This window comes from Ailuropoda melanoleuca, chromosome 7 (assembly GCF_002007445.2).
Source record: "Ailuropoda melanoleuca isolate Jingjing chromosome 7, ASM200744v2, whole genome shotgun sequence".
NCBI classification, from domain to species: Eukaryota; Metazoa; Chordata; class Mammalia; order Carnivora; family Ursidae; genus Ailuropoda; species Ailuropoda melanoleuca.
In genome coordinates, this window is record NC_048224.1 from 69,239,459 (window position 1) to 69,267,236 (window position 27,778).

Genomic DNA, 27,778 nt, shown 5'->3' on the forward strand with positions numbered 1-27,778 from the left:
TTTTTTTTTTTACTTAAAAAGTAGGTTCATGCAGTGGAATTAAGGATAGAAGACTGAGCTGAATCCTCTAGGCTTTTATGTTAGATCGCAGGTCTAGGAGATGAGATACACATGTCGAATTCCACAATTAAGTCTAGCAGTGCTCTCTAGCGTTACTTGTGGGTCCTAGTACCGCAAAGAAAGCTAGGCTCAGTTTAAAACTCTGCATTTGAAGATTAATTTCCCCATTTACTAGCTGCATGGCCTTGGACTTCCTTCATTGTTGCTCCTTAGTATCCTCAGGCATAAAACCAGAAAATCCACCATCTACCTTGCAGGTGTGGTGCATGGATCCAGAGCTGGGTCATCTAAGTGATGGTGCCGCCCTGATGTGGGGCCGATGCCCGGCCACCTCGCAGAACTGCTTCCCCCCACTTCTGCCACAGAGTATTTTGTTGAGATGTAATTGCAAAGACATTACATTAACTCAATCTGCATTTCTGATGTTGCTGGTGATATAAATTAACGTAAAAGAAACTTTTATACACAATAGGTCCTGGTATCAAATTACAGCTAGGGAAAAAATGACTTGATATTAACTAATTTAAATTAAAATCACTGTTTCATGTAGATCCAATTGGTCTATCAAGTAACCCCACAGAACAAATCAACCCATTCAGGTGCCCAGTGAAGCATTTTGTACTTTATTCATCTCCATGAATTTCCTGAGGGCTAAAAATCAGCGGTCCCTGGGAACACTAAGATTTTCTAAAGCCACAGCCAGAAATGGATAACACCTATCCTAAAAAAATTTCCAGGCCAGAATAGTTTCTGCCCTTCTTTATGGCATGGAATTCTGGAGATTTCATTGAGTAGTTGTTCGTGTGCTGGAAAAAATCCAACAAAGTTTCCTGCAGAAAATTCTGGCATGACTTAGAGCGATCTCTGTGGTTTATGTGGAAATGGCATGCTTTCTCATCCAGAAGTCAGGAGAAAGAAGCCTCCCTTTTCATGACATGAGGTGAAACTCACTGCCTGCTAGTTCGTTTCCAAATCATATGACTCTTTATCAGGACCCTAGAAAACCAATACTCCTTACCCTTATCAGGAAGAAGATCTGACCGCAAAGACCCACCCAAATCACAGTGGAGGGGAATGTTATATAGAGAAGATCCCCTAAAGAATACGCCACCCACACGCTCCTCTCTGTACTCCCCATTCCATCCTCCCACCAAAAGAAAGCAACACAACTGAGCGGTTAAATAAGACACAGAAAATAAGAGTTATTGGAAAGTTTAGGGGGAGAATGCTAAGAAAAATATATTTTATTATTAGTCTCCACTGACATCAATGAATTTTGCACTCAGAATGAGGAAGCTAGATTAAAGAAGTTGATTCAACAGAGGAAAGGAGAAGGAAAGTATTTCCAAGTAACTGGACACTGTGAGTATACCATCGTTCTTCAGTTAATAGGAAACTAGAACCTCATAAAGATTAATGGAGGTGCCAAGACTACAGTTTAACAGGAAAATGAACAGGGAAAAAGGAAAGTGAAATATTTATTCCTCAAATGCTCTCAAATCACAATTAGGCCTTAAAACATTTCTTTGAAGCAATTTAATGTCCATGCACCTACTTGAGTAATGAAGATCTAACATTTTTTGAGTATCTGCAGTAGGTCAGCACTTTCTCCACTGCAGTAGTGATATACATAAAAAGGAAACTAGAAATATGTACATATCCATATACACCGCCACCCCATGTGAAAATCAGTTTGCTCTTCTCAGCAAGTAGCTCAGAGTCACGTTGCCCAATTAGAAACAAATCCACAGGAAACTTTATTTCCAAGGGTGGAGTGCTAGAATTTAACAGGGATTCTCCCCTTGTGAAGCTCAGATGGGGATCAGAACTTTCCACTGTTGGTCACGGTAGCCTCAAAGTCTGGCTGAAACAAATTATTGTCCCCTCAGTGAATTAGGTGGTCTGTGAACCCCTGTTTTCATCAAAATCCACGAGAATATACAGCAGTCTCCTCTCAGCTGCAGGGACACGTTCCAAGAGCTCCCGCGGATGCCTGAAACCACACCAGTACCAAACATGACAGATACTGAGTTTTTTCCTATAGGCACACACTGACGACACAGTTTAATTTGTAAAGTTGGCGCAGTAAGAGATTAACACCAACTCATAATAAAATAGACCAATTATAACAACACACTGTAATACAAGTCATGTGAATGCGGTCTCTCTCTCTCAAAATATCTCATGTACTGCACTCCCCCTTCTCCTCACGCTGATGGGAGATGATGAAATGCCTACGTGATGAGACGAAGGGAGGTGGACGACGTGCGACGTGGGCACTGTGACGGAGCGTTAGGCTATTAATGACCTTCTGACCTTACCTCAGAAGGAGGATCACTGCTTCTGGGACACAGCTGACCTCAGGTGACCAAAACCATGGAGAGCAAAACCACACATGGGGGAGGCGGGACTACTGCAGTCATCAGAGAGGCAAAGAGATGTCCCTCTGTCAGGAAAGTTATTATTTAAATAGCAAAGCAAAAAACCTTGCAGACCATGGAAGTGGGCTTTATCACATGCTCATTAGAATAAGCTATCAAGGGGCGCCCGGGTGGCACAGCGGTTGAGCGTCTGCCTTTGGCTCAGGGCGTGATCCCGGCGTTATGGGATCGAGCCCCACATCAGGCTCCTCCGCTATGAGCCTGCTTCCTCCACTCCCACTGCCCCTGCTTGTGTTCCCTCTCTCGCTGGCTGTCTCTCTGTCAAATAAATAAAGAAAATCCTTAAAAAAAAAAAAAAAAAAAAAAAAGAATAAGCTATCAAGCATTGCGGTGTAATACCCCTAAAAGGCAATGGACGTGGGGGAACACTGAAACTGGTAGTATTCTTGTCTGAATATTTTCTTCACTGTCTGTCTGTTCTGTATTGTCTGGTAGGTGGAGAGAGAATAGAATGTTATGACTCGTGGACAAAAATCCCTTCCCTCGCCCCAGCCCAAACCTCTACTGGAAAGCCCATATCCAGACTGTTCTAAAACACAATTCTCCATTCCACCTTCATTTTGTTATGCAAAATAGAGTGCTTTCTTTGACTTCAGGGGGAAGAATGAGTACAGTTCCAAGTAAAGTATGGCTTTATTTTGCAATCAAAGCCAAAACCCAAATGAGTGAGGCACTTTCTTGAAACTACTGTGCTGGATACTGACAGAGCACGTTGGTCATTAGGAACCAGACGGCCTTGCCTACCACTTTTAAGACTGAGAGAAAAGACTCTGTGTAGAGTTGGACTAAAAGCATCACTAGGAAACTGCTGTTTTTACTGACCTACGTGAAAACAGTGTTCTTATTAGTTGACCACAACTTCAAGACAAACCTCTTAGCTCGTCTTCCTTCCAGATGCCACCCGTTCCTTCACCTCTACTATACTGAACTCCAAGGGTTAATCTCTGTAAGGAAGGGGACTTAGCCCAGTACAAGTCATGAAACGTCTACGTTTTTCCCTATTTGATTTAGTCAGTAATCTCCCCAGTTCAGCTACTCACTAGCTCTGCTGTGGCCACGGACATGGACCTAAGCCTCGGATTCTTCGTCTGTCAACAGAGGGGGATGGCCTGAGATTTTTAGAATTCCTTCCAACCTAAAATTCTGCGATCCTTTGATTACAGTAATTGATACCGATGTACAAGTTAGAAATCACATAAAAAAATAATTATGAATAATAAAAAGACAACCCAATTTAAAAAATGGACAAAGGATCTGAATAGACCTTTTTCCAAAGAAGATTTATAAATGGCCAATAAGCACACGAACATCAGATGCTGGAAAAAATGCAGGAAAATGCAAATCAAAACCACAGTGAGATACCACTTCACTTCATACTTCCTAGGTTCCATTAAATTAAAAAGACAGACAATAACAAGTGTCGGTGAGCACGTGGAGACACTGGAGCCCTCACATATTGCTGGTCAGATTGTAAAATGGTACAATCACTTTGAAAAACAGCATGGCAGTTCCTCAAATGGTTAAACATACAACCCAGCAATTCCACTCCTAGGTATCTAGGTCTCTATCCAAGAGAACTAAAAATATATGTCCACATAAAAACTGGCACACCAATGTGTACCTACAGCAGTATTACTCACAGCGGCCAAAAAGTGGAAACAACCCTAATGTCTATCAATGACGAATGGATAAACAAAATGTGATATGTCCATAAATGGAATATTACTTGGCAATAAGAAAGAATGAAGTACTTATACATGCTACTACACAGATGACCCTTAAAAATACGCCGGTGCACAGAGGAAAGACCTTTGAGGACACAAGGAGAAGGCGGCTGTCTACAAGCCACGGAGAGAGGCCTCCGAAGAAACTAAACCTTCTGACACTTTAAATTTGGACTTGCAACTTCCAGACCATGAGAAAATAAATTACTCTTATTCCATAACCCAAAACAAAAACACTATGCTAAGTAAAAGCAGCCCATTACAAAAGGCCACATATTCTATGATTCCATTTGTATGAAATGTCTAGTATAGGCAATTCACAGAAACAGAAAGTACATTAGTGGTGGCCAGGGGCTGGGGGAGAAGGGGGATGGGGAGTGACTAATAGCTGGTTTGGGGTTTCTTTCTGGGGTGGCGAAAATGTTCTAAAATTAGATGGTGACAGTTGCCCAGTTCTGAATCCATTTAAAAAGCATCGAATGATACCATTTAAAATGGTGAGTTTGAGGGCATCTGGGTGGCTCATTTGGTTAAACAATCTGCCTTTGGCTCAGGTTATGTCCCAGAGTCCTGGGATCGATCCCTGCCTTGGGCTTTCTGCTCAGCGGGGAGCCTGCTTCTCCCTCTCCCTCTGCCTGCCGCTCTGCCTACTTGTGCTCCCTCTCTGTCAAATAAGTAAAGTCTTTAAAAAAATAAAATAAAATGGTGAGTTTTATGGTATGTGAATTTTACCTCAATAAAACTGATTTTCTAAAAAAAACTTTATGACTAAAGTAATCACAGAGATCAGCTGAAGACACAGAATACGGAACTATTTTTGACTTTGCTGCCACACATGACCCCATCGGTATCAGATTTTATACTAGTTTTTTTTCCAGCTTAAAGCTTTAGAAGGCTGATTTGAGAGGAATCCTGTTTCCTTCGTGCTCAATAACATCGCTCTTTACTTACTAAAACTTTTACAAACATATCGAAAAAACTCATTGTTTCCCCAAATTACCTTTTAAATTTAATTTGATGTTAATTTTAAGTCACTTCTAATGGCATATTTTGAATTTTAACCATTTAAATTGGAATTCTAACAAATTGAGTCACATTGAAAATTATGTTGTTCAGAGTTCTCTGAAGAAACCTATTGGTGTTTCCTTTTATGTTAAAATTGACTTCTGATTTATTTTTTTAATGCAAAGCTTTGTATATTAGATTTATTTCAAATGAGATGCATCTGTCTTTGATTTTGCATACCATGTTTTCAATAGTACATAATCCTACATGATAAACGACCTCTTTATCTAAGTATAAATTCCCAAGTATCATGTTTCCAAAATTTGATTTTAAGACCATGAGCCTTTACCAAGGTTGTGTGAGGTTAAACATAATTCATAATAAAAGAAGATATTCTTTCCCCAAGATGTAGGTTATTAAAAGCTTAAGTCTCACAGACTAAATTTTATAGAATCTTTCTGGTTGGTGGCAAGGCTGGGAGAAAGGTTAAGAATGCAATTGCAGGTGAACCGACTTTCTAGAAACTACCACAATTTTTGTTTGGGCTGTTAATTTTTACAGTGTTTCTAGTGCTTAATGAAAAGCTAAATCTTGGTCTCAACCTCTGTGTTGTGCCTCTATTAAAGTATTTATCAGGTAATACGAAGTGTACATTATAACCAAATGCCCTATTAGAACGGCTATCTTAAATGCAGACCACACCACTAGCTAAGCTGACAGCTCAGGCTTTGATGGAGGGCATTATAACGTGCACGTTGCACATTTCCAGCATGATGGAGAAGGACCAATGGTCCCTATTCCATCTACCAACAGACCACAACCAAGATAGGAAAGCCCCAGAGATTTGCATGGCAGCTGCAGAGCTTGAGTCCCATGATTAGGCATGATATTCGTTTTCAAAATGTTTTTTTTTCCCCCAAAACAACTGGCATCCAGTCAAGGAAACCCCTAAAGAAAAAAGGCTGTTATCCTAAATACATGTACACACCTATCTATTTGGATGCGCACGCTTTTCTCTCTGTGAAAACGTCAAGTTTGTTTGAGGGGTGGGAGGAAGCAGGTAGAGAAGTGAAAGAGGTTTTGGGGGGAGGTGTTTGAGTTGTGGTCTTCGTTGTTTTAGGCTTAAGGGAAAGCTCTTTTTGGCTGGGATTTGGACACTGACAACGTATTAGGCAATAGCGAGCAGCTCTGATTTACTGCTGAGTAATTCCTTACGTTGATAAGATAATTTGCAACTTTCCGATGGTCAAGTACAGGCTATTTCAGATTTTAGGGTAATGGTGTCATTGATCTTCAGGGTCCACAAAGGACTGGATGTTGAAGTAGCTGCCGTCCAGCAGCCACACACTGAAGTTGTAGAAAGTTGCTCATCCCAGGGACTTGCTATTGTCCTTGACGTCTTTACAGGACCTTAAACTCACTATTTTACCACAAGGACCTGTGAAAAGAATTCACTGGCTTCTTGCTTTGGAGTTTTTGCTATTCAAAGGAATCCCCAAATCATTAGATTTGAAATGTCAAGCGTCTGATCTCCATGCTTTCGTAGAAAATTTAAAATAGTCATTTACATAGCATTTATGTCTCGGATTCAAGTGTAAAAAAACAAGTGAAGAAATTAATAACATGTTTAATTTCAGCAGTTAGTGTCGGCCTCACCCTAGAGATACCTTCATTTGAATAATTCTGGTATAGTGTGTTTGATAGCCATCTTACAATTGGTATTTTAATGGTCAGTCGACAAAATCCATAAACAGCTTTTGCAGCGCAAGGCACAGAGGACACCATGCTATTAGCAAGGGACATGGTCGATGTCCAAAATAACCAGAACTTGGACAGTCTGCACCTTATCCATGCATGAGTTATCGGCTTTACTCATTTCTCCTTTACAAAGTTATTTAAAAGAGAAAATTCTGTGTGGTTTAAGATGTTGACCAGGAGAAAAGTACTCTAATGACTTCGACATTCCTACTATCAGCGTTTCCGAGGGGCACATCTTCCGTGTACCTCTCTGAGCTTTTCCCTTGACGCTGGCTTCTCAGAGGGTCATGGTTTAACAGGACGTCTTCATTTATCATTAGGCCTGTCACGGGGCTACCATCAGGAGTCTACCCTCCCAATGACCTGTACCCGTGCACAGCTCCTTTTCATGTGACATCAGAGTTAATTAAGGCTGGTCAGTGAGAAATCTCCTGCCGACCAAGGAGGTAACTTTTTCCAAAAAACGCTTGACTCCCACACTGCCGCCCTTTTATTGAACGAGTTCAAAAACCACCTCCACAGAGCTGTCTAACAGCATGTTATTTCAATCCACCACACGATGCCATGGAAGTTATCTGAGCTGCCTTGAGCAAGGGTCAAGATCCGGTTGACACGGCATGAGACATAGCTTGGAAAGTATTTAGTGGAGAAGTCTGGTAGACCTTCATCTGGTTATGCAAAGGGAGAGGAACAGAAAAACGTTCCCCCCGAAAAATGCAGAAAGGTGTTGTCTGTGAGGTTGTGTTTCTCTATCGGGAGCAGGAAACACACTACATTTGGAGCGTATCACCACTGGCCTCTGTTCTTCCCAGTGTTACTGTTCAGAGGGCTGTGGGCGACTTGGCCGGATGCCACCTCGTATAAATGGGATTATAATCACCAACAGCCTTCTGCTATTGCTCGTGCTGACTCACAAGCGATTTCAGGCCAGAATGTACTCATTTTCAGGCTAGGAACAGCTGAAATTCAGAATGTATTAAATTTCAGGTTATGAACACCCGAAAAGAGATTGCTCAGTCGAGGTGCCATTTCGATGAAAACGCACGCAACATATGCAAGATGAAATACACGACACTGGGTTTGATGGAAGCAAGTGTTTTGTTCCTCTTTCAGCACTTGGTGCATCCTCTTTAGAGTCTCAGCGCTCTAGCACATCACAGTGTGGTCAGTGACAGAATGCTTCCAGGCAGGAGAGCATGTGGATTGAGTTGCATTATCAGGAACCGTAATAGCATTAATAAAATGCTTGAAGTGTCTTAGCCTCAGCCTTCTCATCTCCCATTTCTTGTTTAGAAATCCAAGTTTCAGTTCCGCCAAAGGTATCCTATGGTACCTATCCTATAAGGTATATTATTCTTAAATAAGCAGTTATTCCAGAAACTAACGTAACATTGTCCGTCCACTATACTTCAATAACAAAAACCTTTAAATGGTTAAGACCTCTATACACATGCAAACAAACAAACAATGATCAGTCTGGAAGCCTAGTACAGTGTGCATACAACCCAAAACTTACCATCTAAAGCTTTCCCCATTCCGCATGACCTTAGGATTACAATTTGGTCTACCACCAAATATTTTATCAAATGCTCTGTGCCCATCAGTGCTCGTTGCCAAAGGGCCAGGCATCAGTGGAGGTGATGGGAACAGGTACCTGAATTTCATGGACATGGTATTTACTTAGATCCCCGTGGGTTCCATCAGGAAGGAAAGCAGCCCAGAGAAGATGGGAGAAACATTTTATCCATTCAATATAGGACCTTGTCATAGAATGATGACAGCAGGAGAACAGGAAGTGGAACTTTTAAATTGTAGAGTAGCCACTGCCTATAATGTGTTATAACACACAAATAATCTGCAGACGTCCACACAGTGCTTCCTGGGAAAAAATGAGTATGTCATGGAGTTGTGTGCTGTGATGCCGTTAAGTAACCGTAAAAATGCATTGTGTGAGGTTTTCATTCCGAATCCAAAATAATGCCTTAAAACGGGTGTATAATAAAATGAAGAAGGGTAGCCAGCCAGCAGGCAGGCAGGCAAGAGGCACCTTAACTCTAGCTATGCAGCAAGGAAAAGCCAAAAACTTGACTATAGCTAAACTCCGTCTGGTCTCTTCTTTTCATATATTCTTCAACTTCGTAATCTATTACAAATAATGACAAAATAACATTTGCTTTGCACATAAAAACAGGAGAAATAAAACAACATTGGCAGGCAGAGTGTGATAAGGTTCTCGTGTTAATTCCAGGCTCACGCTGATCCAGTTCATGAAGCCTAAGCTACTCAGAGAACTTTTTGCTGGAGTGTTTTAAAGGGTCGATGAAGGAGGTGCTTTATAAATTCCCTCCCTAAGAGACAAGTGGAGAGATCTCCGCCTTTGTAAGCAATAATATACACAAAACCTCTGACCTTTGAGATTTAAATAGCCAAGTGTGTGCGATGAAGTTATCCATCATAGGGGAATTGAGTTTTTGAAAGCGATGTTAGCATACTTTCTAAGGCTCATTAAAACACTATTCCTGACCATTGTGTTTCTGTTGTCAAAATCAGTTTCCTTCTAAATTAAACAATTTGAAATACAATTGCTTTTCATTATGCATTTTGGAGACTAGTCCCGCTTAGACAATGGGATGCGTATGATGACCGAACTATTCGTTTTAATTCTGGCTTCCTTTAATTTTCATGTTTTCTTAAGACTTGCTTAATTTATACAGTAAATATTTGTAATCTTCCCAAGATTTCACCAACTGTTAAAAAAATCTTATCTCAGATGGAATAACGTTCTACAAGTTTTGCTGAGAGCCAAGATTCTGGAAGGGAAAGTAACCCACTAAAGGCAGTACGCTTCCAGCAGAAGTATCTCAATTTTTAAAGAAATAATTTACTGAATGTTTTTCACTCACTTCAATATGTGATAGCAAGGGCTTCCTTACAAATATCCATAAAAGATTTTAAAGTCATTTATACCCCATACTGGGAGAATATTAATTCTCCGGGCATTTTTATTCATACGCTCTCATTAACTTAACCTAGAATTTTGTTTCTAGAATTAGCAGGTCTGATATCATTCAAGATATCACAGCCCTGATGGAAGAAAAAAATAAAACACAACATCGATTTCTGCTACCACTTGGCCAATAACCTAACAGGCTTTATTATTATTATTTTTTAAAGATTTTATTTATTTATTTATTTGAGAGAGACAGAGAGACAGCACAAGCCAGAGGGGGTGGGGATGAGGAGCAGAGGGAGAAGCAGACTCCCTGCTGAACCTTCTGGTATTCTGGGATCATGATCTGAGCCAAAGGCAGACACTTAACCAACTGAGCCACCCAGGCGCCTCTAATAGGTTTTAAAATAACTTATGAATCAGCTGACTCCAGAGAACGAGCCCAAAATCAATAAGCAGAAGTTACATAAAACCAGAAGGAAGAACTCTGTAGAAAGGCAGGAAGGTCCCTTGTCCTGGAGCTGTCCTTACAAAGTTAAGCCACCAGCTCCCCGTGATGAGACTGATGTACTGGTTTAAGAGCCGGACTCTCAGCGATGATCCCAGGAGTATGGGAACTTGTTCTCCTCGTTTATCTGTCCTTATCTCTCTTTTATGGCCAGCCAGCCCTGGGGTTTTTCCCTCACTACATTCCCAATATGACCCCTTTCTCTCACCCCTCACCTTGTAGATTTCTCTGATCTTTAACCTCAGCATTTATTCCTTCATGTAATATTTTCAACATATACGAAGAGAAGGATACAATGATAAACAAGAGACACGAGATTGCTTTCTTTAAAGTGCTTATAACTTAGCTGGACGACAGATAAAGCAACAAGTAAAGGTAGACATATGTAATTTCCTACTTACAAATTATTTTCTATATAAACATAAAATTACATTATATTTATGTGTTATCATAGCAAAGTACCAGATGTGGGGAAGCTAGTCCAGCCCGGGGAGTGAGGGACATTCTCACAGAAGTCTAGTGTTGAAGGTAAGACCCGAAGAATGAGTGTGTGAATCTTCGAACCCTCTAAAGCTTCATGTTTACTTTTAGAGAACTGTTTTCCTTTACCAACTACTAACTCTCTTGACCGTACAACTCTCTTGACCATACAACTCTGCTTTCCTTGACCTCTTTGCTGAGGGACAATGCCCCGGGTTTGCTTTATATGGGGGACCTAGCTGACTTTACTTGCCACTAGAATAAAAGCCACAAAGGAACAGTCTCTAGAAGATCTGCCCAGGTCATGCTATGCTTTTTGAAATCATGGACGAGGCCTCTGATGAAGGTGAAGCGATGAGAGGAATAAAAGAAAATGATGAGTTTTCATTTGCATGATTTCATTAACCAGGACTGAACTTGTCCCTCCTCCTCACCCCTTTTGTCTTCCTAAGTTTACCCTGGGGATGGTGCAGAGCCAAGAGGAAATCGTTTCCAAACCAAATGTCCTTATCCGAGATGACGAAAGCAGTAGCAGGGGCAGTAACATCACCTAATATCTTTAGCTGACTTGGTGTACCTAGAAATTCAGGTTCCCAATCAACAGTCGGGCTTCTGTGCTTGAGGGACTAAGAATTTCCCAGCAGGAGGGCTCATCTAAAGAAAAGATTTCTTGGGAACCATTTCTCTAGTGGCTGGGTGGCTTAAATCCTCAGTTTGAATCCTAGGTCTAGATTCAGTTCAGGAGAACATGGCCAGCTCAGCCAAAGACAAGAAAGGGGTCACTGAAATGAGAGGATGCCCGCAAGGAAGGAACAGAACATTACAGATGTGCTGGGAGATTGACTGCCAGCTCTTGGGCAGATTTCTGCCAACCTCCTTCACGCACACTCCCCCATAGGTTCTTAGAAAGTGAACCACTGTGGAACCATGACTCCTGCAAGGGCCTCTGAGAACCAGAGGAATGGCTAGGATAAAGTTTCAGTTTGTTCAACCAGCATTTATTGAGTGACTACTGTGTACTAGGTACTGTACAGGATTCAGAGCTGGGAAGCTGAAACAGAAACAAGCACCTCCTTTTGAAGGGCTCTCAGCCCTGAGCAGTCTCCTAGGTCATGAGTCATCTAGAAGCAGATTAGGTGAGTACGAAGAGAGTCAACAAACAGAGATCACCTCGTAACTACGTATAGCTTGTTTTCAAAGACATATTTTTGAGGGAGTCATGAATTCACTAACTTAAGTGATTCATTTCAGTAAAATTCAGTTAACGTCACAAACTAAGACACTTATTCAATGGCAAACATATAGCACAATGAACACAACCGTGTTTATATCCTGAAATAAAATATAATGGGTTAATTGATGAGAATGCTTGAGTACCTTTTAAGTGAATATGTTAAAATGTTCTAAAATAAAATAGCCTTCAAAAAAAACAGTCTTCTGCACATGCTTGAATTCCATGGAAAGTTGCACATGAACCTAGAATGATGACTGATTATGAAACAGGCATCAGGAAAATCACATTTTTTACGACTCATGCTTTTCCTTATGAAATCACAGCAGAAAGTATAGCAGTCCAAAACGTTCTAAGAAAATATATTCCTTAAAAGACATTTCCCATTCCAAGTTTGTCCTTAAGACTCTCCCAAAATGGTGAGTGGGTTATCCCAGCAAGGCAATCCCATGCCCATCTGCCTGGATTGTGCTTTACATCCAAAACAACTCTATCTCAACAGTTTAGAGCTTCACTGTCCCTAAAAAGAGATAGCCAGATAAAGAATCACTAAATTCAAGGTCAGTTGAGATAGGCTGAGATGAGATAGAAATTCCTGAAAATCAGCATTTGTGTTAGTTTTCTGAATTTCCCATTTGCCTTGCAAGCGACTGTGTGTGACAAATACTTTGCATAGCCTATTTCTCATTGACCAGTTTTGAGGACAGGGAATGGGATGGGGGAGTGTGTAGTAGAATTGCTGCTAATTTGTACATCAAGGATGTGTGCCAAATATTCTCTAACCCTCCAGAAGTTATAGGTACACACGGACCGTCCTGGGACAATACAATTGCTCAATTCCCAAGCAGTTTTTTTTTTTTTCCCTAGTTCTAGCAGAATTCCCTATGGAAAAGATTTCGAAGCTATAAACATTTCCAAAGAACAAAAATCTGATCCAGCAGGAGACATTAAATGGAAAAGAGAGTTAAACAGTGTTTTCCAAAAAGAAAACAATACCATTAATCACAGGCGAAATGCCATAACGAGAGTTTACACTGCCTTTTCAAATTGTTTGTAATCTCCTCTAATAGGACCCTGCCTTTCCAAGTGTTTACATCTACTTTCAGTTGCTCTAATGCCAACTTAGAAAAAGAATACAATAATAAAAAAAAATCAAACAGTATATACATCTCCAGTCCTTATAATTTCCATCCAAGGCATCTACCCATTGGACCACATTTTCCACTCTTGGCTTGGAATGAACAATAAAAGGTGGCAAGACAGGGTTTTTCTCAGATTTGGATGAACACAGCCATATTCTGGTATCGAAAATTGTCCCTCTCCAAGTCATTGATCAAGGAAGAAGGAAAACACTTTTTCCTCTTTCTCGACTTCTTGCAGGTGTGAATATCTGAAAGAAATGAGCTGGTGGAGGAGGAGAGACCCCAGGCACAACGGGGTTTGAAAGAAATGCTTCCATTTTTGATAACTTTATGAGGACCGTCAGGCAGCAAGGTAAATCATCTGGAGATGTAATGTACAATGTGAGACTATAATTAACCCCGCTGTATATTTGAAAATTGCTTCGAAGAAAGAAAGAGACAAAGAAAGAAAAAAGAAAGGAAAGCCTGTGCTGGGTCCAACCTACACTGAAAAGTAACTCCCTCTAGGAAAATGCTCTCAGACAGTTGTGCTTTTCTCACAGACATAAAGCTACACCCCAGAAACCAAACTCTTCGGTTTTCCTTAATTCCTAGATTTTTGTCATTCAAGTATGTTGGGTACATGTTGGTGGGAAAGGTACCAATTTCAAAAACAGAATGACCTGGTTTAAATCCTGGGCTGGACACTCATGAAGTGTGTGACCCTCAGTAAATCACCCAGTTTCCCCGAGCCTCGGGGTTTCAGTCCATAATAAACAAAGTTAAAAGTACACACATTGGATAGTTATGAAGAAGTTCATTTGAGCTGCCATATACAGAACCTGTGCTTAGGAGGGGCTCAGTACATGCGCCCTCCCCCTCCCCCAGTACCTGTGGATCCCTGTCCCTACTCCAGCCTCATTGAGGAGGAGCTCCCAATCTTTGAGGTTTCTGGGATCTAAAAGGTGTCCAGAGAAATAGACATTTTATTCCTGGAAGCAATCTGGCAGAGGGCAGCCCCAGCTTTTTCAGAGACCCTTCCTGATAAGAACTTTTCCAGAACCAAAGGGCTGGTTTGGCTCATCTCTAATCTGATTTAGTGTGAAGCCACATGCAGGAGAGCAGTTTGAAAACCCATATAAAATCATATTCTTAAGGAAGACACAAAAAGGGGTCCTGGGTGGTATAGTCAGTCAAGTGTCTGATACTTGGTTTTGGCTCAGGTCATGATCTCAAGGTCGTGAGACTGAGCCCCTCGCCAGGCTCCCTGCTCAGTGTGGAGTCTGCTTGAGTTTCTTTCTCCCTTTCCCTCAGCCCCTCCCCACCGCTTTCTCTCCCTAAAATAAATAAATAAATCTTTTTTTTTTTTTTTAAATCATGTTCTTATTGACTTTGGGGATCCTTTTCTGACTTGAATTTTTTGGAAGGTCCTTGATCAGAAAACCCACGTGATTACAATTTCCGTCTCAATGGAGACGTCGCTGGTGTCTGCCTCACGCAGCAGTGGAATCTGCCAAGGCCGCCTCAGGCTGGAGTAGCAGGGGCGTCTCACATTCTTGGGAGATGGCAAAACTCCAAGGAGAGAGAGTTTTGAAAGAAGGGGAAGACCAGCCCATTCTCATCGATGCTCTTTTCCTTCTCCCTTTTTCATTTTGGCTGTATGGCATGGCAGGCAGGGGGCTGGGCAGTCGGGCAAGCAGACTGGACCCATTCCAGCTTTACTTACCACTTCTGTGATCTTAGGGCCAGTCTTTATGTCAGCCTGGGCTGCTGCATGTTTGAGAGCACTGTACCTACCCCTCGGGACTGAGTCAAATCATAGATGTCAACCAAAGTGCCTGACAATCCGTAGGGGTTAGTTCCCTCCTTTCTCCTTTCCTCAAAGCATACAGCCTCCCACATCTTCCAGAAGCACGTGCTCCCTCAGAGATCCTGTAAGTACACGAGGCTGCAGGGCTGGCCACGCTCAGAATCGGAGGATCGGCTGTGCTTCCTTGCTGGTGTCACCGTGCTCCTTAGAGGCCAGCAGCCCCACCATGGCATGACACCTTCACCATGGCCAATGTGCCCTAATCATAAGATTTAGGAAATGGAAGCTCTTCCATTGGACCAGTTGTCTCCATCGCAGGCAGTGTTTAGAAGGGCCGAGGAACTGTTCACTTATTTTCTTGGCCAAGTGCCAGCCTAATAGCTAGACTGGAAAGAAGCAGCTAACCGTGCTAGTGTGGGGTGGTGGGGTGAAAACCACGGCCGCAATATCGTGCAGCTACTGCCTCCGAGAAAGGAGCCCGTTCCCGCCCGCCTTGGCTCTGAGTTAAGACCCCCCTTTACCAATCGGATGTGGCAGAGTGGTGGTGGAGGAATGGCAAAGTCCAGGCCCTCAGCGGCCTTGAAGCTTCCACCTCTTGGACCGCCTCTTCCTCCACATAAAGAAGCCTGTACTACACTGCGGAACGGCCAAACACCGTGTGTGGAGGGAGACCCAGTGACAGCTGGCGCCTAGGTCCTAGTGGAAGTGCCAGCTGATGACAGCTCCATGCAGGATCCAGATGAGACCCACCCAAATTCCTAACCCACAGACGCAGGCAGGCATAATGAATTATTGTTTAAGGCCATTCGTTTTGGGGCAACCTATGACATCGCAAGAGATGACAGATACAAACGCAACCATGACTCAGCCCCTTAGACAGTGATTCAGTAGTGGGAGTGCATAAAAGATCTGTTCTTTCTATATTTGAGCAGTAAGTGTCCAAACGGAGCACACGTACCATTTGGCCTCGAGCACCCCACAGGCACCCTTAGATGCTCTCAGGGAAGGAGATGCAGCTTGGATTCTTGATGTTTCACAAGAAAGTTTCCAGCACACGGTTCTGCACAAGGGGAGGCAGGCTCCATTTCCTGCCAAGCAGCGACTCTTCTCACCCATGGGGACAGACCATGAAAGTCAGATGAACCAAAGGGGAAGAATTCAGCCACCTAAGTGGGGGACACTGATCCCAGCAAAGGAAACATAGGCCGCGCAGCCCAGTTACAGAGGCAAAGCATTGTGAGTCTTCAGGCTTCATTGCATGGGGATCCTGGAGGGTAGCAGGGCTGGCCCGAGGTACGTGGGCACCCAGCACAGGTCGATGGCACGGCACCTTTCAACAGGACTCTGTAGACATTTACCACTGTTTAGATAGAGGAAAGCCTGAGCGCTCCGAGGTGTAAGGCAGAGAAGGACTATGATTTGGTCTATCGTCTAGACTGCAATTCAGTTCCGGCTCCTAACTCACATACCCCAACTGCCAACCGGATCCAACTTTCCGCAGAAGGCAATTTCGCCACCTGTATTGGTTACATGCTCCAAGCACTTGATCCTAATATTCCTTCTGCCACGCTGCTAACACACACTCTCCCTGGCAGGAATTCCTGTAGTTTCCTCCACCTAGTTATATGTCTAGTGATGACTTCGAGCCTTTTACAGATTGGCACATGGGCCTCCCAGGTGGCCAGGGCTCTCAAACCAGACCCAGGGCAGTGGCTCTCAAAGTGTGGTCTCTGGATGGGAAGCATCAGCCACACACGGGAACCAGTTCCAAATGCAAATTCCTGGCCCCGCCCCAGGCCTCCTGCATCAGAAACTCCGGGGTGGGGCCCAGCACTCCAGTGTAGCAAGCTCTCCAGGTGATTTGGATGGATGATAAAGTAAGAGGTTCTCAACCTCAGCCGCCCACTGAAATCCCCTGGGAGCTTTAAAAATTACTGATGCCTGGCTCCCACTCAAGAGATGCCGATTCAATTGGTAAGGGGTGCAGCCAGGGCAAAGGATGTTTCAAAGTCCCCCAGACGATTCTAAGGCAGAGCCAACGCTGGGGACCACGGCCCTAGCAAAAGGGAAGGGCTTCATGGAAATCAGCTGGCAGGCTAATTACTAATCAGGGTTTTGCCAAAGGTGGCCTTGAGTTTAAGTGGTTTCATATTTGTGTATAATGAAAGCGAAGGCTATTCATTTAAATAGGGTTCACTGCAGGGCCCTTTCAACACAAGCATCTGATCATTGTTCTAGCTTCGGTAGTGGGGACCACATGGGTGGGTCTGCAGCTTGAAAGGAAATCCATTCACACTCCATCAGTTAAATAGGTTAGAAGACCAGGCTGAGAAAAAGTGCCTGTAGGCCCTGAGGTAATCTGTGAAAGACAGACGCATTTGCCAAGATTTGCAATATGAGACAAGGAAGAACGAGTACAAACACATTGGATTTCAAGCCAGTAAGAAGCACAAAAAAACTGTTATCAGGGTAGCAGGACAAAATGAGACAGTGACATCTCCCTGCCAGCTAAGATTCCGGAGAAGGACACTAACCTTTGCTGCTTGATGTCACCAACTAACCTTGTTCTGAAAGCAAATACCTCATAAAATTTTAGTTTATGGTTGAAACCTATCTATTTAATGCCATTTTTACTATTTTTTCACCAACTTCGTATTTGCTAAGAACTTGATCTTGCCCACCCATGATTTGGGTAACCATGGTGTATTCTTCAAGACCACCACCTCTGTTTCCTGTGATTACAGGTCCAAGCCACGTCTAAGATTTTATAAAAAGAGTCTTGAAGAAGGACACAGGTGTCCCAGGAGAAGACGGGGCAGAAGCACAATGTGGGAGCCAGAAGAGGGTCTGGGTCTAGTCCCTTAGCCACACAGATCACTCGAGTGTTGATGAAAAGGAATTCGATCCTGACACCAGAGCTGAGATTCCTTTACTAAAATCTGTCCTCAATTTTTAATGTGCAAACGAAACATCGGTGGACTTATTAACACACAGCGTCTCGGATTCATTAAGTTTCGGGGGCTGCTGCTGCTAAACCATGGAACACACTGGAGAAGCTTGGTTGGGACAACTTTGTGGGCATATGCAGAGTATGGGGCTGGGGGTGGGGGGAGGGAGGCACCACCGTGATCCGAAACCATGGGATTCTGGGTTTTGTTTAGAATATGTCTCACACCTTCCTCGTAGAGTGGTCCTGCCAGGAACCTGTCTGCATGAAGGGTTGAGGAGAACCCATCCCATGGAAGGAGGAACCCAGGCAGACTAGCCTGGTCCCATAACAAATGGCTCTATGGAAACGGAGCCTCAGTGCTGAGTGTGCCCAGTCTCTATCACTGGGGTTTATATCACAGCCCAGCACGCATGGACTCAGGTTTGAGTCTATGAAAGGGTGAGTAAGGCAAACCATAAAATCTGAGAGCACTGCTGTTTCTAAAAATTGTACAATACATTGCCAGGCACAGCCACAGTGTTACCTCACCAGCGAAGGCTAAGACAGAACTTCTGTGTAGACTGAAATCCAGCTTTGGTGGCTCCGAGTCCCCAGTGAAGCATCAGGACAAAAAAGGAGAGGAGTACAGGAAAGAGAGATCTCCGAGAGTTGAAGATCCTCGCTGATGTCCTACATCTTAGCCACTTACTGCAATGTCATCATCGCAGACCAACATTATCCATTGGGAGCAAGCCTTCTAAGCAATTCAAAGCAACCGAGGCCAGCTGGACAGGCAGGAGCACACTAATATACTGGCATAAATTCTATCTGGCCCCGAGAGCTTTCTTCTTTGAAATGGTGGTGTGGCTACATCATTGATTTCTTCCAGCGCTTACTGAGGGCCCCCATGCCAGGGGATCAGAGAGCAAGGGGACAGACACATAAAGTGAATAGTGAGGATGCAAGGAGAAAACAACCAGAAAGGGGTATATATATATATAAGGGTTCCCTAGAGGAGGGTACCTATAGGAGCAGAAGAAACCACAAATTCTGTCTGCAGCTCTAAGGAGGAATGCAAGGAGATGGTGATTTCTGAGCTTTGAAGGCTCCAGAAGGCAGGGGAGGAGGAAATGCAGAGGGAGGGAAAGGGTCTTGCAGGCAAAAAGCATGAACACGGAGTGATAAATGCACAAGGCCCACCCTAAGAATGGTGAGTAAGTTCTTTGGCAAAGGGTTTGTGCAGCTGGGTCACAGGGTGTGTAGAGGGAAGTGGTGAGAAACGAGGCTAGTCACATAGGCTTGACACTTCAGCCACAGCAGTTCAAAAGAAGGCTCACAAGGAGAATCAATTTGCTCACCAAATCTATCAGCGTACTAGTAAGCAGCCATAACTTTGGTATTCTTGATCTAAACGCCCTGTGGGCCTTCAAAAAAGAGTGGGAAATTTCACATTTGAAAAAGAGGCTGGCATTTAACAAGAAGCGCGAGCACTGTTATAATGACATTCAACAAACGTTTGAACAGCTCTGCTTGCTTGGGGTGGAGGAAAGACAGAAATGAAGAAGTGTTATCTGTACTGTGAACATCAGGTGCTATGCCTGGGACTGCCACCAGCCAGCTACTGACCTTGGGGGGAGAAAACCATGGTTCTGGGTGGGTTTTCTCATCTTTGAAATGAGTACGTTGGATCTATGAGGTTCCATCTAGCTCTCACAACCTGTATGTCTGAGGGACAAGATCAGGTCTCACAAGGAGCTCAAAATCAAGGAAAGGAGCAATAATCAGATATGGCCCTGAGGCATCCAGCTTACTGAGACTGATGGGAAATCCCCAGGAATTCTTGACATCCCCCCACATCCGCCCCAGCAGCAATGCAGGAAATCTAGTCCACTATCTTCAGCAGACTCAATGGAACCATTTCCTTAATGAAACCCCCCTGCAGTCCCAGATGCTAAGCCAGAGGCTTTCCTCTCAATCCTTCCCTCAATTACCCCCATTCCTCCCATTTCCTTCCCCTCCCTCAATCTGGTATAAAATTCAGTAATGTCATCAGCAGCATGCAATTTCTAAGGCACCCAAGTGTGTGAGGAATCAACAGTGATCCTGGAAAGCATTTGGCAAGAGACTGTCATTCCTTACAAGCCTCACCAGTATACTAAGATCAATGGAATGGAAGGGACTATCCTGGTCTATTAAATTATTTAAAGCAATGCAACAGATGCTTTTAATGCTTTCAACCATTCCTCATAATATATTTTTGTTTTAAAAAAATAAGGGCCAGTTCAATGTCCTTCCTCTCCTCTCTACAATGACAAATACTCTGAAAAGTTATATTTACTTGATATCCAATATCCAATTATCCCCCGTGCAACTGTACCAAAAACCTAACGCCAACAAACTTTGCATTTAACACCCAAGTGCCAAGAGAGCTTCTTTCACTTTCTCTCCATTCTTATGCCCACTTGCATACACATCTCAGCTTGTTCTTGTCCTGCAGAACTTTCCAAGCCAGAGTAAACAGCAGCCACAACCTCGCAATAGGCTGGATAACCTTTCTCCAGGACACTGCATTTTTTTGGCCAATATAAAACCAATTTTTTTGCAACACATTTTCAACTGCTATATTACATACATTCATAGTAGATTTAGAATGTCTCAATACTTTTTGGTAAGGAGAACAAAGTGATTATTTGGCTTGTTCTAGAAGATCAGATAAAACAAGCCCAATTTTAAATAAGAGGTTGAGTATCCCCGTTGCAAATTGAAATTTTTAGAATGAAGTGATTTTTTTAATCAAATAAGTGAGAATTTTTTTTTTAAACCAAGAAATTCTTCTGAGTTTAAAATGACTGACAACCTGTTAGAAGAGGTAATGTAACCAGAGTTTGGAAGTAGATTTACTTCCTAGAGTTGGAAAGAGAAAAATAAAGCCCATGATTACTACTGGTTCGGACAGCCTCTAACAGTTTAGCTCTTGCAACCCATTAAAGAGCAAGTTAACCAACTGGTGGATGAAAAAGAAAATGCAATGTGGTTACTGATAGCAGGTGACACCCAGTTCATTATTACAGCCTCAGCTCTAGCATTTTCATCTGGTTTATCATCCATTTTATATGCAAATATATAAGGGCGGGAGAGAAAGAAAGACACACCGTGTTCAGCCTATTCCTTGGAACCATTCCCTGAGTCTTAAAGAATTGGAAAGGGGCATTAGAAATAGGCATCTAGGGGCGCCTGGGTGGCACAGCGGTTAAGCGTCTGCCTTCGGCTCAGGGCATGATCCCGGCGTTCTGGGATCAAGCCCCACATCAGGGCTCTTCTGCTATGAGCCTGCTTCTTCCTCTCCCACTCCCCCTGCTTGTGTTCCCTCTCTCGCTGGCTGTCTCTATCTCTGTCAAAAAAAAAAAAAAAAAAAAGAAAGAAAGAAAGAAAGAAATAGGCATCTATTCTAACTTCTGACTTTCACATGTGACAACAAAAAATTCTTTTATTGATCCCTAGGAAATAAACTGGAGAGCCTGTTATAGAATTTTCAACAGGGAAAGAAAAAACTTAAAATAATAAATAAGGTAAAAATATTAAAGAACTAGAGCAGATGACCACCTGTAGTCCATCTGCAAGACGACCCATCAGGTGGAAAATTCCCCGTGTGAACTGCCAATGGTGCTAATTAATAGTTCAAATATGCAATATCGAAAAGCACTACCAAAAAAGTGTGGCTTCCTAAACCTTCAAGAAAACAACAAAAATTGTCATGTAAAATTAGTGTTATTATGAAAGACTGATTACATTCTATTTGGAAATGAGTATTATTTGCATGCACATTTTAACTTCATACTATTGATGTAGATTTCCCTCACAAGATTCAGAAGCGATGCATTTCCAGTTAGTTACAGCAAATTGTAAATATCAGCTGCTCAAAACCCCCCAGATGAGGACAGAAAAAAGGGTCTGTGGCTTTAATCATGGACATGGTGCCTTAAAAGTCAGAAAATGAGACTTTGAGCCAGAGTAAGGGAGGTATTCTTTCTAGAGGGAAAGATCGCAATATAGAGGACTTGAAAATACCTGAATTACTGTCATCTTTTAATTTCTCAGGATATTTGGAAGAAGGTAAATGTAATCTTTAGGGGGAAATGCATTATCTTTTTGTCTGACTGAGCCTCTGGTTTTATACCTTTTATACCTCAGTGCATGCACACACATTCACGCACACACACGCTCAAAATATTAATAATTGCTAATAGTCAAAGGCTCTGTAATACTTGTAGGTGAGCAGACTACTGATAAATCCACAAAGCAGAAACTTGGCCTCTTTCTGGACACCACTTCCTGGAGAAACAGCCCCTCGGTTCAATTTGAAAGCCCTGATGCTATTTACAAGGCAGGCAGCTGACTGTTGTACTGAGAGTTCCCTGTTAACCAGCTCGAAGCCCCCGCCTGTGGTTTACAAAGCCATGCTTCAACAATTACACGCCGGGACCATGAAACAATATCCCTAAACCAGTAGGTAAAAAGGGGTTCTCACCTTGCTAATGTTTCGTCTTGCTTTCTTGTTATAACACATACACAATTTTTTTCTGAAGTCACAAAAGAGTCAGAGCATTTCTGCCTCATTTAAGTAAAATAAAATCCAAGAGAAATCTCAAGAGAATCTTACTCAGGTTTCTGAAAAGCTTGCACGGATCTAAATTGCTCATCACCAACAGAACTATATAATACTTCATTGGTCAACTGGGTTTTTGAAACAAAAGTAAAGATGTGTAAGTGAGAAGCCGAAAAGCCAATGAAACATATACTTTTCCCTTCATTTTTTGCATTCGCAGGAATTTACCTAGATTTACCTTTACATAACAGGCGAATGGACTTCAGAAGTTAAGTGCTCTGCTCAATTATACTTCAATATAAGTGACTTTTCAAAACAAAAAAAAGTATTTTTGAAAAAGAAAAACAATATTTCATTAAATGCAGTTATGTTACAGACTTTCCCAACTTATAGCGAGTTCTCAGACATTAGGATTTCACCCGCCTCTCAGTTTAATGGTTTCACCAATCTAATCCGAACTATTACCTGTTTTTTAGAAACCGACAATCTAATTAGTCTTCCCACTGAGAAAGATTCGCACTGAGAAAGAATATTTTTTAACAGTTACTGTTTTTTGGGTTTAACAAGTATTTTTTAAAAATACGCTCAACCCTACTGACTTTTTCCTTCCCTGGAATCACTGCAATAACTTTGCTTTGTTACTGTACTTTATTTCATATTTTACCTTTTCTCCAGGATGCTTAAGAGAAAGGCGCTCCGAAATATGGCTCTCTGCGCCCAGGGGGACTGCACCGGAGGGCTTGGCCACTCGGCCGCAATCGGCAGAAAAGGTAAATCTGGGCCCCTAAGTCCCCTCGGGCTTTGACGTCCTGGTGGGGGGCGACCTCCACATTAACGGCGGTATAACCTCCGGTTAAACCGCGGACTGTTCTGCCGCCTCTTTCTCGAATTCCCGGCAAAGGGGTGGACCTCGCCGATTCCTTAAACTACATCTTTGGTCCAAATTGTCCTCTCTCGCTTCTCTCGAAATTTAACGACTAGGCCCGCAATTCCGAAACTTAACGGTATTTGGGTTCTCGACTGCCCTGGTCAGTCAGGTTCACTCAGGTCGGCGACCTGGGCTGGACCGGCCGCAGAGGCCCCACCCGGGTGGCTGCGCGCAGAGCGCTCGGCCCGGCGGTCGGCAAGCGGCTGGGAGGAGTAGAAGCTGCTGGAACGTTCCCAGGGGCATCCGGGCCCTGGGACCCGAAGGGGGTCGAGGGACACCAGCTTTTGCCATCCCCTGGGATCTGTGTGCTCCCGGCAGGCACGCGACCACCTCCAAGTGGGCTCTCCTCCCTTCTGGAGGCATGACGTCGTGGCCGGTGCCCAACACCGCCAACGCCCGGGCCTCAGCCCAGCCCCCAGGCAGCCCGGCGGGCGTTCTGGGAGCCACTACTCCGGGCTCCGGTGGGTCCTGCCGACCGGCGCCAGGCCGCCTAGGAAAAGGCTGTAGGGGTCAGGAAGGTCCGGGTGCTCCCCGAGCCTGGGCGGGGAGACCCGACCCGGGCGGGAGCCGGGCAGAGAGGGTCGGCGACTCCAGCCGCAAAGGGGCAGCCCCAGCGCGCACCGAGCGCGGCGCCAGCAGCCGTTCAAGGCGGCGATGCCCGCGGACCTCCGCCAGCTGCTCTCCGAGGCGCCTGCACTGCCTGCCCAACGGAACAGAAGGGCGCCACGGCCCCAGGCGTGCCCACCGCAACTAGCGTCCCAGGTTCCTGGCGAGGCTCGCTTCTCGCGGCTATAGCTTCACCTCCCCGGGTGCACCCGGCCCCAGTCCCAAGGGTGTGCCAGCCTGCCGCCCCATCCCGGCTCCGCGCGGGCCTCTGGCCCCGACCTCGCCTCACCTGTAAGCAGCAAACCTCCAAGCAGCGCGCACAGCAGGACCCCGGTGTCCCAGCAGCTGACCATGGTGAGCGCGACGCGGCCTGCTTGCCCGGTCCCTGCGCTGCTCGCGGGCCACAGACTCAGCCGCCCGAATCTGTCTTCTCGTACTCCCGTCGTCTGCCCCGAGCGCCCCTCTCCGCGGCTCCAGCCAGGGAGACGAACACTTCCCCGGGTAATCCTCGCAGCTCGGCGTCCTCTGGCCGCTGCGCTCCAATCCCGGAGCCCGCTCCGAGCCGCCGCCGCCGCCGCCGCCGCCGCCGGGGAGGAGCCGCAAGGAGTGTCCGCCCTGTGCGCTCCGAGCCTTCTGCGGACCTCGATTATGAGGAGCCGAGGGCGGGGGCGGTTTATAAACTTTCCCCAGCCCACTTCCTACCCCGGCACCTCCTTCCAGTGACGTCAAGGGGTCCCCCACCCCTCATCCGCCTCCCCACCTACCCTCTTCCTCCGGGACCTGATTCCCTACAGCTCCCGAGAGGGGCGGGGGCCGCCGGGGGGCGGGTAGCTGGCGGCGGAGCGCTCGTCGGAAGCGAGTGCGAGCGCGCCTGAGGAGGCGCTGACTACTCCGCGGGGAGGCGGCCCCGGCAGGTTCAGGGTCCTTGCTCCCGGCTCTCCTGCCCGGGTCCCCTCCTCCTTCCCTTAGAGCTCAGGAAATCCTTGCAGTCTCCCTCCCTCCGCCCGGCTTACTCAGCCTTTGGGGGCCGCCCGGAGCAGGGAAGGGGGACAGGGCTGGAGCTCCGCCGCCCAGCCCCGGGGGCGGAAAGTCCGATCCGTGGGAAGCTGGCCGCGCCTCCGCGACGGTGTCCTTGGCACGGAGGAGTGAGGCTCAGTCCGGCTCCCTCCTCTTCCTTGTTCTGGCCGCCCGCTCTAGCCGCCCCAGACCCCCTAGAATGCCCCCAGATGTCTAGGAAGGCACCGGAGACCCTCGGCACAGGGACGGGACCGGGAGCATCCGAGGGGACCGGACGCTTGCCTGGCACCTTCGGGAAGACAGAGACCCCTCTCAGGTCCCTGGGGAATACGTCTGTGTGTCTTTCGGCTGCATGGATGCACCCGCCCAAGTCATTTCCTAAACCCCCTGCTTCCTAGAAGCAAAACAACGAATAATATCATGATACCTTTTTAAAAGCCGAGGCGTGAAACTGCTCCTGCCACTTGTAAGGGCCGAGCACTTAAGCTTTATTTCCTAAATGCTCCAGAAAAAAATCTTTCTGATGGCAGCTTGCTACGCAAAATGAGTGACTGCTGCTCTTCGAACAAAACCCGATGAAATTAACTCGAGGCAGTAGATCATTTGGGATGACACTAATTCCGCGTTGTTCCTCAGTTATGTCTCCATTACCTCAAAGGCTAAAATCATCCTAGACTCCACTGAGCAGCCCAGTCTTGTCTTTGTAAATACCGCTGGTTTGAAAAATAGTTGTATTGGAACCTGCCAGATGGTTGGTCTTCATAAATGGGACTGTGATGGTTCCTAAAGGGGGCCGGCGACTCTTCCCGTAGGACTCCCCGCCTGGGAAAGTTGGGCAACCCTAAGTTGCCACACCTGTGGGCGGCCGAGTGAGGAAAGGTCCCTGCCACCCTCCGCCCCAGGCGGGCAACTCGAAAACCCACACCTGGTGCCCCGGAGGAGCCTGATCTGCAGCCCCTCGTGGTTCAGAAGAAAGGCAGACCGTGTGGAGTCACTGCTCCCTGCCGGCTTCACCAGCCTTTTCTGTTTGCAATGTTCCTCACCACTCCCCCTGGCTCCTATTCTCTGGCTCCCCCAAACCCGGCTCCTGGAAAACCACAGATCATTCCATGAACAGTTAGTAAATGGGGATTGCTGGAAGCTGACAGCTGATCCTTATCCAACAGGTCCCCAAGCCCAGGTCAGTGTCTGGGACACACTGGGAGAGCCAAGGTGTCCCTCTACCTCTCTTCGGAGCTGCTGGTCACCCTCAGGCTCCCTCCCAAGGAGAAGCCTTTGGCATTGGCCTTCTGCAACATCTCACAGGGGCCAGTCATTGTGTTAGAGCTAAAAGCATTGGGACGGGAAGATATCATCTCTGCCTTCTAAGGAGCTTAGAATCTGGAGAGGAGGTTGACAGTTAAAGAGGCCATGGGTTTACAGTGCAGGGACCACAGTGTGGCGGGAGCTTGGGTCCTCCTGGGTGCAGAGAAGAGGTGGTTTGCTCTGGGAGTTCAGGAGGGCTTCTCAGGGACAGACACTTAGCTGACTCTGGAGGAAAGTAGTCCATAGTACAACGTACAAAAATGTAATTCAACTTTAAAAATGCCATTTGATTTTGTAAACACCCAGAGAGACAGCACTCTATCTACCTGCTGTAACTATATATAGTATATATATGCTATATACTCTATTTACACGAAGTTTATTTGGGAAGCCACAACAGGTATTTGATGGACAGCTGAAACAATCTTCATAATTTTAAGATATCACCACACAATGCTAACATATTGTTCAATTATTTAAAGTTAAAAGAGAAACAAGTCGATAAATAAAGCTAAAAGAGTCATGGTCAAATCAATCTAACTTATTTTATGCCAAAATCATTCGGCATTAAGAGCAGTCCTTCACAAATTCCTCAACTATTCTTTCGAAAAGTTGCAGGCTTTTAATCATAGTCGGGAGTTTCTTTCCTACTTCTTATGTTGGTAGCCATGTTAGCCCCCTCACAAAGAATTCAAGATACTACAAGGTGTTGCAAGGTTTTGCCCATGATTTCATTTTAGCTTAAATTTTAATAGATAGTTAAATGAATAAGTAAAATGATGGGGAATAAGGGTTTGGCTCTGAACTCCCCTCCCTCCAAAGAGATAATGCCTTTGAATGAGAACAGGTTCCTGGCTCTCTTCTAACTAAACCAGTAATGAAAGAGGTTCTATAGATAATCATGATGGGAAAGATTGATTTCAACATGCCTGGTGGGTATAAAAAGCTACTGAAGTAGACTGTCTGCCGGCTTCCTGTTCACGTACAAAAGAGCATTTCATCTCCTGCAAAACCAGACACTTTCTCTTGTTATCAACATTCTCTTGAGGTTCCTTTCTAGTCCCTATTCAGAGGCTCAGTGTTGGTAAAACCAACAGCTTCAATATTGAAGACTGAATAATAGCGTGGAAGCATCAGTGTGAGAGAGAGGAGGGGAGCCGAGGCCTCATCTTCCTATAGTGGACCGAGTGTGGAGCTGCTCAGTGTATCAGAACTGGGGCTCACTTGGGAATCTCACCCTCCCATGCACTAGGTAGCTTCAGAGCAAAGAAAAATTATACTCCGTGGCTACACACCGCA

At 44.8% G+C, this 27,778-nt stretch overlaps 1 protein-coding gene across 4 annotated transcripts in view; it reads right to left on the reverse strand.

Annotated features, from left to right (window-relative positions):
* Positions 1 to 24,975, reverse strand: part of FLT1 (fms related receptor tyrosine kinase 1) — a 173,939-nt gene extending 148,964 nt beyond the window's left edge. The window contains exon 1 of one of the 4 annotated variants that reach the window (XM_011233822.3): positions 24,447 to 24,975. In XM_011233822.3, coding sequence (XP_011232124.2) covers positions 24,447 to 24,510 — 64 coding nt within the window. In that variant the 5' untranslated portion in view covers positions 24,511 to 24,975. The remainder of the gene's footprint in view (positions 1 to 24,446) is intronic. The other 3 variants (XM_034665011.1, XM_019807152.2, XM_034665012.1) reach the window with 3 other exon arrangements.
* Positions 24,976 to 27,778: the final 2,803 nt, after the last annotated feature.